Source organism: Anastrepha ludens, chromosome 4, assembly GCF_028408465.1.
Source record: "Anastrepha ludens isolate Willacy chromosome 4, idAnaLude1.1, whole genome shotgun sequence".
Taxonomy (NCBI): Eukaryota; Metazoa; Arthropoda; class Insecta; order Diptera; family Tephritidae; genus Anastrepha; species Anastrepha ludens.
Genome location: NC_071500.1, coordinates 80,877,691 through 80,893,832, shown reverse-complemented (window position 1 = coordinate 80,893,832; position 16,142 = coordinate 80,877,691). Strand labels below are relative to the sequence as shown.

Genomic DNA, 16,142 nt, shown 5'->3' with positions numbered 1-16,142 from the left:
CATTACGTGCAAAATTCTTTTATATGGGCACGGAGGTCAGGTTCTATCCAATTGTCAATAAATCCGCATATTCGCGAGAAGTGGCTACAAGCATGCATTGCTGTGATACGCGACCGGCCTTACGAGTGCTCTGAATTTTTGTTTATCCTATACTTATTTGATATTAAGTTTGATGGTAGGTTCGTCCAGCTACACCAGTTCCCTTGCTGTATGCTGTTGCCTATGAGTTACCACCCACTGAAAGATCTCTTTGTCTTACTGCCAAAGAAATCTTGAAACTAAAACAAACAAGCTCTAGCATTTACAAAATGATTGAAAACTCTGCAGAGGTTAAATCCAGTTATAGCATTGTTTTCAAAAAGTTTGAAGAGATTTTTGTGAATACCAAAGTAAACTTAATGATTGCAAACTGTGAAAACTTGTTGGTGATCGATGACTCCTTGTCTAGAACTAAAAGCAAATTTTCTAATCATGCAATTAAAGCTATTTTTGCCGAAAAAATCGATGAACTCAAGCGTGATGGTGTCGATCTTCTGGCAACTGATGCGTCTGTTGTGCTTAATGCCGTTGGGTGTGGCATTTTTAATGTTACACACAACACGGAGCATTTGTTTAAAATAGAAATGCGAACCTCCTCCACTTTTGGTGAGTTATGGGCCTTGCTTAAGGCCTTAAATATTGCGAAAGAATGCAAAATGAGTATCTGTATTTTTACTGATAGTCTCGAGTTCATGTCTGCTGCTCAAAAAAGCAAGCTCCAACAACTGCTGTGTTACTCTTTTTAAACAAAAGGTAAATGAATACGGTTTTGACAGTGTTCGGGTGATTTGGTCGTCTGGACATGTTGGTATTCCAATAAATGAAAGAGTCGATGCTATTGCAAAGAAAACTGTCTGCTACGGCTCAATATTGAGCGTTGAATTCACTTTTGAAGAGGCACTAAGAATTATAAGAAATTTAATATTCAGGGATTGGTATGACGGCTTTCGTTCATTCTCAGAAGAAAAACCAAACCTTTTTGCCAAACTGCACGAATGCTTGCCGACAAAACCTTGGTTTCATAAAGCTTCCTTTGATGTCAAAATTATCAAAATGGTAAATAGAATACTAGCAGGATGTACTTATGACAGCGTATATTTGCACAAAATAGGGGCCAATAACACTGATCTATGTACGGTGAAATTAACTCTTACGTTCACAGAATCTTTAACTGTCCACTCCTTGATCAAATCAGAACAAATTACAGCTTTTTTGATTCATACACGGACCTCGTTTCCATATTTAAAAACAAGTCTTTTATTTAATTTCTTAGTGCTGCCAACATTTCCTTTTAAATAATGTCATTCTCAAAACTTTAATGCACCAGAGCACTTAGTTTTGCATAGTGAAAATAGCTATTTTTCAATACCAAACGTAGAACACCCTGGCTTTTTGTGGATGTAAAATCCCGCCAAACACATCTTAAATTCCAAAAAAAAAAAGTTTGATGGCCTGGAAAACTCCGGTTATTTCAAAAATGGGCTTAACCATTGAGTAAGTAATAAGATATAGCCACAATCACTAAATTTTTGGCAAAGGGACACATCGATCCAGTCGGTCGAGTGAAAAGAAGAGGAAGGGATTACATCATGACGAGTTGTAATTCGCATATACACAAAAAGAAATCGACACTAAGGATGCAGACAGAGTGAAAGCGAAGCGGAAGTGGAAGACGAAGCCGAAGACGAACGAGATTTAATAGCTGTTAAATTTTGTCTAGAGAATTTCACCACTTGTATGAACTACGTGCGGCCGCCGTAGCCGAATGGGTCGGTGCGTGATTACCATTCGGAATTCACAGAGAGGTCGTTGGTTCGAATTTCGGTGAAAGCAAAATTAACAAAAACATTTTTCTAATAGCGGTCGCCCCTCGGCAGGCAATGGCAAACCTCCGAGTGTATTTCTGCCATGAAAAAGCTCCTCATAAAAATGACTGCCGTTCGGAGTCGGCTTGAAACTGTAGGCCCCTCCATTTGTGGAACAACATCAAGACGCACACCACAAATAGGAGGAGGACACCCATGGATGAAACCCGCAGCAGTATACCGGTCAGTTCACCTCGATCTTTGGTAATGAAGCACCATCATGTTTTCTTGGTTTTGCGGGGATAGTACCAGAAAAAAAAACATGCTGTGCGTGAATTGATAATTCAATCTCGTGATGAAAAAAGGCCCACGACGATTGCTTCGAAAATTGGCTCAGAGCTATGCAAAGTATACTAATACTGCATAAATAAAACTTGTCCAGCTGGAGCTTGCCGGGTAGATCAGGTAAGAAAACTCCAGAACATCTTTTATGTTATTGTCCACGTTTAATATATCATAGAGCCATATGTGCCATTCTCCATCGCTTCGGGTATGAAGTGCACCCTCGAAAGTGATGAGACAGCCGATCGTTGCGCTTCGTCGGCAACATATTCATAGTTTAGCCAATAAAGACCCAGCGGCTCCGCTGGCTATTTCATATCGTCCGAATGGATGCAAATCTTTTAGCCCTGAAAGTATTTGATGCAGTGCCTTCTAATGGTAGTAGAGTAAAAGGACGACCTCCTTTGCGTTGGAGAGATCAAGTGAACGACTTGGGCTCACTTGATATACCTAACTGGCTTCGATTAGCACGAGATAAATGTTCAGTGGTAGGGCTAGTTTTCTGGGGCAGCAGCCCTTAGTCGAAAAACACCCGAGCAATTCCGATACGTAGAGCCGGCGTTTTAGGATCTTTTTAGTATCTACTCAACTACACTAACGAGATCCAGGTCAAAACACAACTACAACTATTGTACCGAGCAGTATACAAACAGATGTTAAACGACATTTATAGGGAGACTCTTACCACCTTCCTAAACTTCCCGACTCTCCGAATGCCGTTATCGGAGAACAATAATCACCTATTGCAGATGAAGAGCTTCAGCTGCCTCGCGAAACCCGCGCAACTGTGGCGCAATTACGTTCTGTATATTGTATTAGGTAAAACTCCTATTTATCCAGAATATACCCTAACATACTCAGTATATGTCCGGCATATGAAGGCACACCACACGATACTAACCATCTATTTGCATGCCCTTTCAAACCCACACACCCAACCCGTCGAAACAGTACGCTTCCTGGACCTACCGTTAGATGAGTTAGACGATGACGATCAGTCACTACACCGCACCTGCAGGGTTTTGCTACAACAACAGCAACATGAGAAAGAAACGACTGGTTTGCTCTGTTGAACTCGGCTAAAATCACTTAATTGGTTATCGCGCCAATCTAGAAATGCTAAAGCGGGAAGAGTTGGTTGATTCCCACACGCTGTAATGCGTAAGAGTTTATAAATATTGAAAATAAAAACAAATTATTATTTAATAGTGCATTAAGCTTGTTTTAAGACTGTTTATTATATAATTTCAGTTTTTCTTATTTTTTATTTGTTGATGAAAATAATGAATAAACATTTTTAATTGCAGAAAGACTCGAAGAAAATTGCGGTATCACTTTTTCTTAAACGCCAACAATGGTGATGGTGATCATTCATTTGTCGGTAGTTTTTTGAATCAGTCAATAGATTACTCAATAATAATACCCATCCTTGGCACTCGTAAACACTTTGTCCTCCAATCTCGCACACGTGGTCAAACAACCCCCCGACCAAAATAACTGACAAACTACAACAACAAAACAGATCACAACTTGTACGAGCATTTGCCAAGAAAATGTAGTTGTTATTATTAGTATTTAATTTCGTCTATTTGTTAATCTTCCGCCGACTGTGTTGCTGGCGCCCCTATTACTGTCGACGCAGATGAAGACGTCGTCGTTGTACTACTGTTGTTGTTGGATTGTGGCGAATCAAGATATATTTTAAGAGCACGCTCGCGTCGCGGTGAATATAGTGACGTTGACATGCAGCCTAAACGATCAAGACGCAGCTTCTCGCGGGCGCTCAGTTCGCGCCTCTCTTCGGTAGTCGGTTCTTTGGGTGCTTTGGTAACATCTCTGCAAACAGAAAACGGAATTTTAAATGTAAACTTAAGCAGTAATGAAGTGTGTAAATTCGGACCGAAACGAAGTTTATAACCCCGATGGCATATACTGAAATAAGAATCACTTCAATGTTATTCGTGTTAGTGCATAGTGTACTTATACATATACGAGTATTCTGGAATATATTTAAATAACCTAATTTCTTTCTCGAAAAAAATTCCTTAACTAAATTTTCAAAAAAAACTTTGTCATTAGCTACCGACATATTTTCTACTTTTAATTTTATCAAAATTATAGTGTTACAGACCTTGGGCGTGGTTATTAACAGTTTTCAACATTTTAAATACTATTATACACGTTGACAAGGCTAATATGTTTAACAAGATTCGTAAAAATGTTTGCTCAAGTTGTTTGTTTTGAATCTGTTTATGTTACATGGGAGTTAGGCGGGGTTTTTCCTAACGTGAATAATCCTCAAAACTATATATTTACGTAAATGAAGTATAATGCATGTACCACATTCGATAATTTGATAGTGCGGCTTTTAGAAACACACACACATTTACTCAGGAGTGGGTAGTTTTATTTCGTCTCTTATCCTCCGTTAGTCCAAATTTTAGCAAAGTTTCTTCATTATTTGTTGAAATACCATATTTTTGGCAATTTTGCAAATTATCGTTACAAGAAGTGGGGCGTTAGGAGTTACGATTGTATAGTTTTCGCCATAGGTCAAAATATAATATACGGTACGAGTTTGAGATATATGAATTCTAACTTGAATCCTGCCAGCACCGGCGGACAGACAGACACGGCTAAGTGGATTCCTATATCTAGTCTATATCTAAGCTCCAGACATGCCAAAATACCGCTATTAGGACAGCCACAGGATGCCTTCTGATGTAAGTCGAACCTAAATGAGGTGTGGAGCTATATATGTACCAAATACACCAAAAGTGGGTCACGTCACCGCCCATTCTTAGTTTCATTGTATATGTATATTTTTTTTCTTTTTTGGGCTCATCATTTGTACCTAATGTGATTAATATTCCTTCATTTACAACAGCGATTCTAAGCATACAGACATATGCTTATCACTTTCTTGATTCCTTTTTACTCTTGCATACAACCGTTATGTGAGCAAAATTATAATAGACTTGTGCACGTGTATAAAAATAAATAGTAAAACGTACTTGTAAAAGTAGACATTTCCATTAACTGTTGTGGTTAGTGGATATTTGTCCAATGTTGCTGGTATCGAGAACCAACTAAGCGTGCTGTTGATACTCAACAAAGAAATGTTTGTGCACGGGAAAGAACCATTTATCTATGGATGAAATAGAAACAAGTTTATTCGCTCAAAGGCCACTTTTTTTGTCTAATCTTATCATTAGATTTACCTTACTGTAGGCTATATGCTCTTGTCGGATGTCGGTGATTTTGGCCAACTCCTCTCTTATTTCATTATTTTCTGAAACGAACGATTTTTTTGGTTTAAACTTTTTATATAAGCTTAATTTGTCACTTACTTTCTAGTGTGATTTCCTGGAATTTATCCAATTGCAACTTATCCGCATACCAACGCCTTACAAAAATGGTAAGACTGTCTTCGCCAACTTGTGGATTTACACCATCCTCACACTCTTGAACGAGGAACTGTTGAAAAATTTAATTAATGGAAAGACAAAAAATCTACAAATGTAAAATAATCATATCTGTCATACTCACCTCCGCTGCCACCGATGAGCGCAGATCAGTCCCTAATGTTTCGTCGTCGCTCATGATTTTAATAGGATTGCGCCCACCTTTCAGCCACAGGCGGCAATTATTCAAAAGAAGCGTTTTGTATTTTGCATCAATGCGATGCAACTTCGCTATTAGTTCTTTTTTTGCCTCGCCAACCGTCATGCTGGCTTTATAGACCCATTCACAAATACAGGGCAACTTACCAGTATCATTGTCTAGTTCTGACAGGCGCATAAATGAGATCTTCGCTTTGTGTTCATCCGGTTGCAGTTTTTTCCCCAGCTCAATGCTCAACGTTTCGCCCATACTTACGAAGAGCACTGTGGACATTAGATCGATGACTTCGTATTTGTGTTGTAACTTAAAATAGTTCGACGAAATACCAATCAGAGATTCAACATGCCGCGTAAACGTTGACATCTTCATGTGCGGATCTACTATGATTTTATACGAGTGTGTCGGCTTGCGTGCCAACTCCTCGTTTGGATCGTTTGCGCTACTGCTGTGGATACTTGATGAGATTGTGCTGGGGTCAACCGCATTGATTTTTTCCGCATAGAAGAATTGTGGCGTATTATTGTTGCGTGACTGCGAAGCATTCTCCATTGTGCGATCGGGTGCCATTTGGAAGAGGTCGTGAATGCGTTTCAGCGAATTGGCTTTATTGTACGCATCATCCTCAGGGCTGGACAGATAAGGTGAATTACTGGTGGATGAAATTTGACTGTCACCACCGCAACGATTGTTCATCGATTCGACAAGTGTGCGATCGCCGTCACTTAAACTGCTGTCTTCAGAGTTAGATTCCTGGCCTGTCAACGTAGAAGTAGCGGGAAGGAGAGGTGATTCGCGTGAGTTGCCGGAGGACTGACAGTTCTTTTGCGAAAGGTTTGACGTGTTTTCACCAATGGAGGAATTAATGGTGTGCATCGCATTTGAGTTCATTTGCACTGCATCCACAACATCAGTGTTGATCTTGAAAGAAAGCAGTTTTTATTTTAAATTTACTGTTAAATTCAATTATGAAAGTATTGCATTACCTCAATTGTGGGCGTCTCTAGAGCGGGTATGCCTAAGATTTCCAACGTGCTTGGATCCGTATTGGGCACATTAAGGTAAACATATGTTAAGCCCCTAAATTGTTCTTGTGCGATTTCCTGCAAGTCTTCCTGTGTTATAACTTGGTGTTGCATACCCTCCAGTGAATCACTATTTGGTGGCGCAGAATCCAGCGCAACAAAAGCGTCAGTCTTCACTGTGGCTAATAACAATTGATTTTCATTCAAATTAAGGCGAACTGCGATCGAGTGCAACAGTGCCGAGTTTGCGTCTCTTGTAGGCGCGTATACAAGATGAGGGCCATCAAGTTGCATCTTCCACACATTCACTATATATACATTCCAAGTGACGCCGCCTGGTTTGTAAATCTCAAAGTCCTGTCCTTCTTGTTTTGTTTCTATCAAAAATTCCAATGCCCCATCCATTTGTCGACGTAACTCGGTCAGTGATGGATCGCTGATATGTTCCAAAGATTGGCAAATCTGTTCTCCCATATCATCGTAAACAACGAGGCGACAACGTGACAGTGGTGCAAATTTCTCCACATTCAACATTTGATAGGCCGACTCCAAGACCGAGTTCACATTAAAGTTACTTACATAAACCCGCGTTGATTTCATCTTTTTCAATTCAGGGTTATAGAAATTGACGCGCGGCTTCACTAATTCCTGAACGGACAAATCTGAGACGACAACTCCGTGACGACCAGAGCTGCGCGTAACTCGTGTTTCTTCCTCCTGGTGGAGTTGCGGCAGCAAATGGTTGATATGCTCGGGGAAGTCGGTCGCTTTAGTCGCATGTTCGTTGCGTTGTGGATCTATTTGGCGGTACATTAACATATATGCATTTGTGCTTGAACTATAAACGCTTGAGTAATACGCGCGACTGGAGCCACCACCAAATGACTTCTCTATATCTTCCTCGGTGATCTAGTTGCAATAATAAAAAACAAAAACATTTAATACCACTATTAAAAGCTTGTGAACAGGGACCGAAAATAACTGTTATGTAAAACAATTTTAAATGAAAAAAACATCATGAAAAAGCAGTCGCAGAGAAATAGATACTGACAAATACTAAAAGTTCAATTTTTTGAGATCTTTTCACTTTCGCTTTGATTTTAAATATTGAGAAAAACCAAATAATTATCAGTTGTTTATTAACTCAAAATCAGTTTAGTTTCGATTGACGAAGTTTGCGGTGCGAGAGCAAATAAATAATACGATTAAGCAAAGAGGGGAAATCTTTGCATTCCATCGCTGCTGGTCGTCAACAGTGCAAACAATATTAAAAAAACTTGTTTGAGACAAAGTCATTAGCAAGCAAACCTATAAGAGGTCGTCCGCCTAACATTAAACGAAAAATCAAAAGTGTTGTGGACAAAACTCCAAAAATAACAGCATTAATTAAAAAAATATATATATTATTTCAGAAAATTATTCTTCTCTTTCTAAAGCTAGAATCCGGGTAACTACTTCTTTCATATGACTTCTAGAAAAAACTATACTTAATGTTTTTATTGTTATAAGATGTCTTATAGTGTTTTTTATTCTCGAAAAATGTCCTTTCTTCATATGATGACATTACGAAAATAGTATTATTTTATATGAGGATAGAACAAGAAATTGTCAAGACTTCCATAAATTATATATTTAATATAACAAAACAACTTGAATATAATGGACGATTTACTTCCAGTTTCTTTATAACAATTAAAGTTTTCATAGATAAACAAAAATCAACTAGAAAACGCTCGCCCTCACTTTTTTAGACGGCAGAAAATGACACACATTCGCCTGGCCAGAGTATAACAGTTTGAGAAAATAAATGACAGCTCTGGCACAGGGTGGCGTAAATATGACATTGTTGTGAGAGAAGAAAACACCGTTAGCAAGGCTGCTACAACACCTATCATCAAAAAGAGTTTTTTTTGTTGGTGGACCAAAATTTTTGGGGAATTCGCAGTCCGTAGAACTGACAATCGGGTCAATAATCATCAAACGGTTACCCCGCTGTGATCTCAAGGGATAGCCTTCCACTAACGCAGCCTTCCGTTCAAACGATGATTACCGGCACGACCCAGATTTATATCCGGCAAAGGACTGTCACTACGGTGTAGTTGAATGTTTGTGCTGCTACAACAACAACAACAGTCCGTTCCCACATGAGTTGCCAGTAATCGAAAGTTTGTTCCAACTAAGGCAATAACAAGTTCTTTTGTCAGGACTCACCGGTGATACAGTCTGATCATTGAAGCAGTACCATTCATTGTTGTCGAATTCCTTTATATAAGCGTAATAGTGACCGCCTGAAGCACTACCCGAATGTATCATTATAGCGAATAACTCGTACAAATATGGCCCGGTATTATGTTTTATACGCTGTTCAACGCTGGCATTGCTACTGGTAATACGGTGATCTGTACTGGTGCTCATATCTATGCCTTCATCATCATCATTCATATCATTTTCATGCTGGCTAGAACTGGCAGTAGCAGTGCCACTGCAACACAAATCTTCCTCCATGGCAGAGCCACTGTCAGTAGTGCTGCAATCGTCATTAGCGGCAATTGCACTATTCGGCAAAAACCCACTGGGTGTAGCGTTACCAACAGAGGTGCCCACATTGGCGGCTATGGAAGTGCCACGTGCTTGGCTTTCCTGATCGGCAGGATTGATGAAGCTATTCAAATTCAGTGTTTGCGGGAAAGTGACTCTGCAAATAAAATTACACATATATAAGTTAACAACTAATTCTTGATTGGTATACATTCCAAATTATTTGCTTACTTGTCATTCAATTTTATGCGATGCATGGTTTGGTAGTCAAAGTCAAAGCGTTTCAGATGAAGAGTCAGTATGTAAGGAAAGTTTTTAAACTTCAAACCTTTGTGAGCATCACATTTTTTATTGCATTTTTCACAAAAATATTGATTATTGCCATCAAGAGTTTCTGGTTGAACGAAAGCACGCAACGCTTCTTCGATGCTTCCATAGGCGACAGTGCTGCCAAATGGACGAACTGGAAGCGGTATATCGAGAAAGGTGTCGGCGCGTGTTTTCTCCGTATTACACTCCAGACACTTCACATAATCGATCATTTTTCCCTCATACAAGCTCGCGATTAGATTTATTTGTTTGGTATTCTTGAATTTATGTTCTAGCGCATCAAACATAACTCGGCACAATTCTTGTATGTCATGCTGCTGCCATGCTTCAGTTGAGTCCCATCCAAAACTGCGCGTCAGGTCTGTCGTTTCTACAGCAGATTTCTTTGAGGTCTGCAAATTGAGAAAAAGTTTCTGGAGCTGATAAGGAATATTTTTGGCTTCGTTGTCGTTATCGAACTCCCAACGATAGAGTGCATTGCGAAATTCTGGCGTCATGAAGAGTGCTTGAAGCAGGCTGTTCAAGTAACATGTCATGGCTTGATTCACCAAACCCACATATCCATTTGCTCCACCCGTACTCATTGTCGACATGGTGGTCGCGGCAGATGCAGTTGTTGTGATGGTAGACGCAGAAGCAGATGTCGGTTGTAGCTTTCTGTCTAACCGTATGAAATCACGTTCAAGTGTCATCTGCTGGTACATTTCACTTTCAGTAAGTGGACCGAATTTAGGGCTTCGTGGTGATGTGCTGCGGAGTTTAAGCAAGCCATCACCCCCAAAAGGTTCTGTCTCGGTGGGACTAGCAGATGCACCAAGCGCCAAATCATCGTCAGATAAAAGCTCTGGATCGGAAAGAGGACTCAATTTCAATGAGTGTACATTCGAGGTGGTGTTAGTGGTTCTTGTATTAGCTATGGCAGTCGCTGTATGCATAGGTGATGTCTTCTCGGCTATGGTTGATGAAACAGCATCATCATCCAATTTGCTCACCACATTATTTTTTAATAAGCTCTCATTGTGATTGTTATTGGCCATGACATCAGTATGTTCTTGATCGTGGCTAGCGTTGTCCACTCTAAATTCCTTATCACCGTTCATTGTGCTGTTAAAAGTGGAGATGGAATCAACACCATTTGTAATAGTTGCTGGCGTACTAACTTTAAGTTCGGTTGGAGCAGAATCGTGTGCAGTAGCATTAGCTGTGGGCGTCTTCGTTGTAGACATTTTTGTTGACTTTGAAACGCATTTCTTTTTGGTCACTGTTTTAGCAAAATCAAAGCGTTTTTTAATATTTCCATCCCAAACTCCAGAGGGCAGTAAAACAAGAATATTTTTTTCCTGTGGTACAAAGCCGGGTATGCTGAAAAGAAGCTCTGACTGACGCACATTCAAATGAATCTAAAAATAACAGTGGAAATTAAATTTTTATATTGGATAGAAATGATTGAATTCTCTTACCAGTGGATTTTCCTTATCCTTTGGCTGCAGCACTAAATCATATGCCTCGTAGGGATACTGCGTACTTATATTACGAAACACCTTCTCAATGGTGGACTGCGAGCGCACTACAATATTTATTTTCTTCTGCTCTGAACCGGGCGTAAGATCATGCACTACACACTGTGTGCTCTTCTCTTGATCCAATTGGACCATATTGCTGCAATCGTTGTTATCTGCAATAAGCAAAAAATGTTTTTGTAAATGCCAAATACAAATACATTTTTATGAATGTTTTTATTTTATTTATCAGAAATTAACACTAAAAAATTTGATTTACTTATTATTTATTATATATTTTTTAAAATTAGCCATATTTTTGAAACCCCGTTGCACTAGTTCATATTAAAAACCCAGTTGATAGGTTTCCGCCAGAGTAATTTCATATAAGAATTTAAGAAACTAAACTAATAGCGGCCGCCGTGGTCGGTTCGAATCTCGGTGAAAGATCAAAATCAAGGAAAAGCTTTTTCTAATAGCGGTCGCCCCTCGGCAGGCAATGGCCTCCGAGTGTATTTCTGCCATGAAAAAGCTCCTCATAAAAAATATCTGCCGTTCGGAGTCGGCTTAAATCTGTAGGTTTCTCCATTTGTGGACCAACAACAAGACGCACGACACAAATAGGAGGAGCTCCGCCAAACACCCAAAAAACTACACGCCAATTATATATACATACACATATAGGGTTGTTCAATAGGTGCGCTTCAACTTTTTTCCGATAGGGAGGGTGAACGACGCAATATTTTTTATTTTTCGCTTGTCATTTGTATACTTCATTAGTATACATTTCATCATGGAACGCTACACACTTGAGCAGCGATTACAAATCGTGCAAATTTTTTATGAAAATAATCGTTCTGTTGCTGCTACTTTAAGAGCATTACGGCCATTTTACGGTCCATTTAACAAGCCGTCCCGTTTTGGGGTTATGTGAAGTCATTGGTCTACAGTAACAAGCCGGCGACGATTTGTGAGCTCAGAGCCAATATTGAACGCGAAATTGCTGGAATTTCGGCCGATTTATGCAAAAGAGTGGTCGAAAATTGGGTTCAACGATTGGACTTCGTAAAACGTGCACGCGGTGGTCATGCAAAAGAAATCGAATTTCATACTTAAATGTACATGTTCAAACTCGATAATAAAAAAAAATTAGTTAAAAAAGTCAAACCGTTTGTGTTTTATTCAAAAAAGTTCAAAAGTTGAAGCGCTCTTACTGAAAAACCCTATATATATAAACTAATAGCTAAGCAGCTAAAGGTATTGTTCTGGTAAACTATCCTAAGGGATTAGATTGTTGAATTCGGAGATTGCGGTTATTATAACAGCATATAAACAGTAGATTATAAATTCAGGTTCCGGTAGCGTGGTAGCGTGGTAGCGGCTGCCATACGAATCGGATCAGTCTTTGTTTTGTTACTATAAATCGCTTTTCGTGAAAACAAAATTATTTGAACCTTCAGGAAAAATATTTTCCGTTAAATTTTAACTTTACCCATTGTGATCGGTTAAAATTTGTAAAGCAATTTATTTATGATTTTCTCCTGTTACTTGTAACGCACCTCAAAAGCAAAATTCACTTAATTTTGTTTTGCAAGTTATTAGTTTTGCATAAAGATATTAGACGTAATTTATTATATTATTATATTTTACTTCCTTAAGATTTGAAAGCCGCCAAGCAGTTGATGCAGTTTAACAAATTCCGTTCTGATATTTTTTTACGTAAAGTATGAATAACCAAATTAAAGCCATAATCAAGTCCTAACATCATTTAACTGTGCCAGATATTGCAAAAAGGTTAAGGGGTTAGGGTAGTCAGAGGTCCGAAAAAATAATGATTTTCAATATTTTTTGTTTGCTAGTCAATTGCTTTATTTTACAAAAATAAAAATATAGCATTAATACATCATGTTTCGACTTGTCTTTAGCAAAATTTCAACAAAAAAAATTAATAATTGTACAAGTTATCGTTTCTCCAGAAGTCCCTTGCGGTGATCATCACTCGTCCTTGGAGATTCATCTAAAATCAAACGGACAAGAGAAATTAGTTTTATTAATAGATAATCTTGTGCCTGATACAAGCTTTTTTTTCAAAATTAACAAACAAATTTTCAGATGTTCGAGAAAAAAACCGACAATTAATTGTTTAAAAAAAATCGAAATTTTTGAAAAAAATCCTTCGATCAGGCACGAGTTTTTTATGTTTTTCAAAAGCAGTATACATTTTATTGAAATCTACCAAGCGGTTTTTAAGTTAAGTTAAAGTTCAGTTCAAAAAACATAGTTTTAAGAAAAACACATTTAAAGCTTACTTGCTCTCGAACGCTCCGGAGCGGCCGAGCGACCTTTGTTAATTGTTGAATAACTCGAAAAGTATTTGTCGGATTCACTTCAAATTTTCACACAATATTTTTAAGATATTATACTTTTATACTTAAAAAAATCCAATTTTTTGAAAATTCTGACTACCCTTAACTCCTTAAATGTATCACTTAAAACTATCATTAACCTATCATAACCCGGTCAACTTCGATTATTTCTGTGATTTTATTAAGATTTTCGACGACGGCAGGCAGGCCCGACGAGAGGGGGAGGGATCGGGTACTTTTTCCCCCGGGCCCGGAGTTTTCAGAGGGGCCCGGACTCGAGATTATACGTATTTATACGAATTAGACATCATTTGAAAGGGTCCGCATTTGCAATTTTCGCCCGGGGCCCGGATATGCTCTCTACGGCCCTGTGCCTATGTGAGGTGCATCTTTAACATCAAAAATGGCTGAACGGAATCGACGAAACCAAAATTACACGTAATTAACTGTTACAGTATCGGCACCATTCACAATTTCAGCTTACATTTTCGCCTTCACTTTATTCAAAACAATGAATTTATTTTTCCCAAACTAATATTAACCTCAAATTAATTAAAAAAAAAAACTTTAATTAGATCATAAACACTTAACACTACTAAATAGTGTTTTAAAAAATCGAATAGCTGATACATTTTAACACATTTTGCTCTAAAAAAAATTAGTTAGGAACAATTCCAAAAGCGTCGTATCTGCATGTCTGAGCAGTTAAGGCTTTCAACATCCATCCTTGTTATTTTGGCCCAAAATTAATGTAGCAATATAATTTCCGCCAGAAATATTTCCTTTTTACAGAGAGTAACATATGTATGTACTTGTCAAACTACTATATATGTGTGAATATGGTGTACAAATATATTATAATATTTTAAATCGACGAAGCGAGTTTTCCGACTACACGTAAGCGCGTAAATAAATGCCTGCGTGCAAAAATTGTATTTAGAAACCTGAAAGTTCGCATGTGGGCGGATAAGCGTAATATAAATAAATATAGCAGCAACAGTTGCTAAAAACCTGCACACGAATAATATAAACGGCATGACTTTGAACAAATTGCCGAAAAGAAGAAAGAAGCGGCACAAAGGAGAAAAACAAGAAAATATTCAAAATGTTTGCAGCAATCAAATCAGACTACATAACTACAGGTAACTACTGTGGGGAAAAGTAGAAATTCAAAAATTAGCCGAAAAGCAGGAAATGAATGGTATATCGAATCTCACCGCACTCACTGTAGGTCGAGGCAAAACTTGAAACTTGGCTCATTGCCAAATGAGGAAAATTTTGGTAAAATCAACGGTAATGCAAGCGGTAAACTCACGTGGCGTCATAAACGCACGATATAGAGAATATGTGCTCGATGGCCAGTCTGTATGTATAATAATGGAAGCCTCGTTTCGGTGGCATATTTAAAAGTTTGATGTGTAATGCGAAATATGGCACAAATATTTTCTTTATATTATGTTGTCTTTTCTTTTCAGTTATCTTTTTCCGAGACGGCGAATAAGCATTCGCGCACACACACATGAGCATTTGTTGAGCTACCAAGTGGCGGGAGCACGTTGGAAAGGGCGTATGATTTATGTATGTAGTATATAAACTTTTCTTCATATCGTTTTTCGCTTTTCCTTTTCTTTACCTCATGACTGCCACTGCACTTCTGCCTATACAACTCGCATACGGCCAGATGAATAATGCATTTCGGTGTTTTCGCATATACGTATGTAGGTATGTAGCAATTTGCCGACTTATTTCGATCTGCTACACATATTCCAATTTGAATTATCCTCCATTCTCGCAATGAGTATTAACCACAGGCGACAGCCAGCTACATATTTGTACAAAATTTTAATGCATTCTACTTGCTTGTTTTTGTCCTCGTTTTAAAATATTTTCATCTTATGTGTACATATGCATTTATGAGTCACTTCATCAATAACTATGGGCATACATATATATGTATACAGTAAAACCTCCCTTGGGCGGACACTCACCGTCAGTCAACTTTTGTCCGCCCAAGAGAGGTGTCCGCTTATTTTAGAACTTTTTAATATTTTAATTCAATGAATATTATTTCTTATTTGAATAAAAAGTATTATTATTATATAATAAAGAGAGTAAAAATAAATATTACATTTCAGTCAATAAACTATCATACATAAAATTAGATATGTTAGTAGATTGGCTTTGGCTCTCATTCTCTTGTAACAATTCGAAAGCAGTAAAGTCAATGCTGCAAAATCGCTTTAAGTTTGAAACTGCATTCAAAGTCGTTTCGTTTGACAAAAAATCATTAGATTCTTCGGTAATATTCTCAGTGCCAATACTATTATCGTCAATAGTTTCCATGAATTCATCAATAAAAAAATCCAACCTGAAATGTAGGTTGTAAATTCTCTTCTTATAATTTCATCGGAATTGGCCAAGGGTTTTTGGTAATTCATGCTAGTGGCAAGTCTTCTCGAAGTCAGTTGACACATTTCTATTTTTGTTAAAACCTGCTTCTTGGAAACAGTTTCATATGGCTTCTGTTTGAGCATTTGTTAAGGCTTCTTAACGATATGTATTGCCTCTAAGACATTT

The 16,142-nt window shown here is 38.1% G+C and overlaps 1 protein-coding gene across 3 annotated transcripts in view; it reads right to left on the bottom strand.

The window, feature by feature from the left end:
- Positions 1-3,387: 3,387 nt before the first annotated feature.
- The window catches only part of LOC128859974 (ubiquitin carboxyl-terminal hydrolase 47), a 42,182-nt gene continuing 29,427 nt past the window's right edge, over positions 3,388-16,142 (bottom strand). For all 3 annotated transcript variants that reach the window (XM_054097158.1, XM_054097156.1, XM_054097157.1), the window contains 9 exons: positions 11,161-11,375; positions 9,602-11,100; positions 9,044-9,527; positions 6,794-7,741; positions 5,736-6,728; positions 5,537-5,663; positions 5,408-5,478; positions 5,201-5,334; positions 3,388-4,022 (listed from right to left, as the gene is read on the bottom strand). In XM_054097158.1, coding sequence (XP_053953133.1) covers positions 3,779-4,022; positions 5,201-5,334; positions 5,408-5,478; positions 5,537-5,663; positions 5,736-6,728; positions 6,794-7,741; positions 9,044-9,527; positions 9,602-11,100; positions 11,161-11,355 — 4,695 coding nt within the window. In that variant the 5' untranslated portion in view covers positions 11,356-11,375 and the 3' untranslated portion in view covers positions 3,388-3,778. The remainder of the gene's footprint in view (positions 4,023-5,200; positions 5,335-5,407; positions 5,479-5,536; positions 5,664-5,735; positions 6,729-6,793; positions 7,742-9,043; positions 9,528-9,601; positions 11,101-11,160; positions 11,376-16,142) is intronic.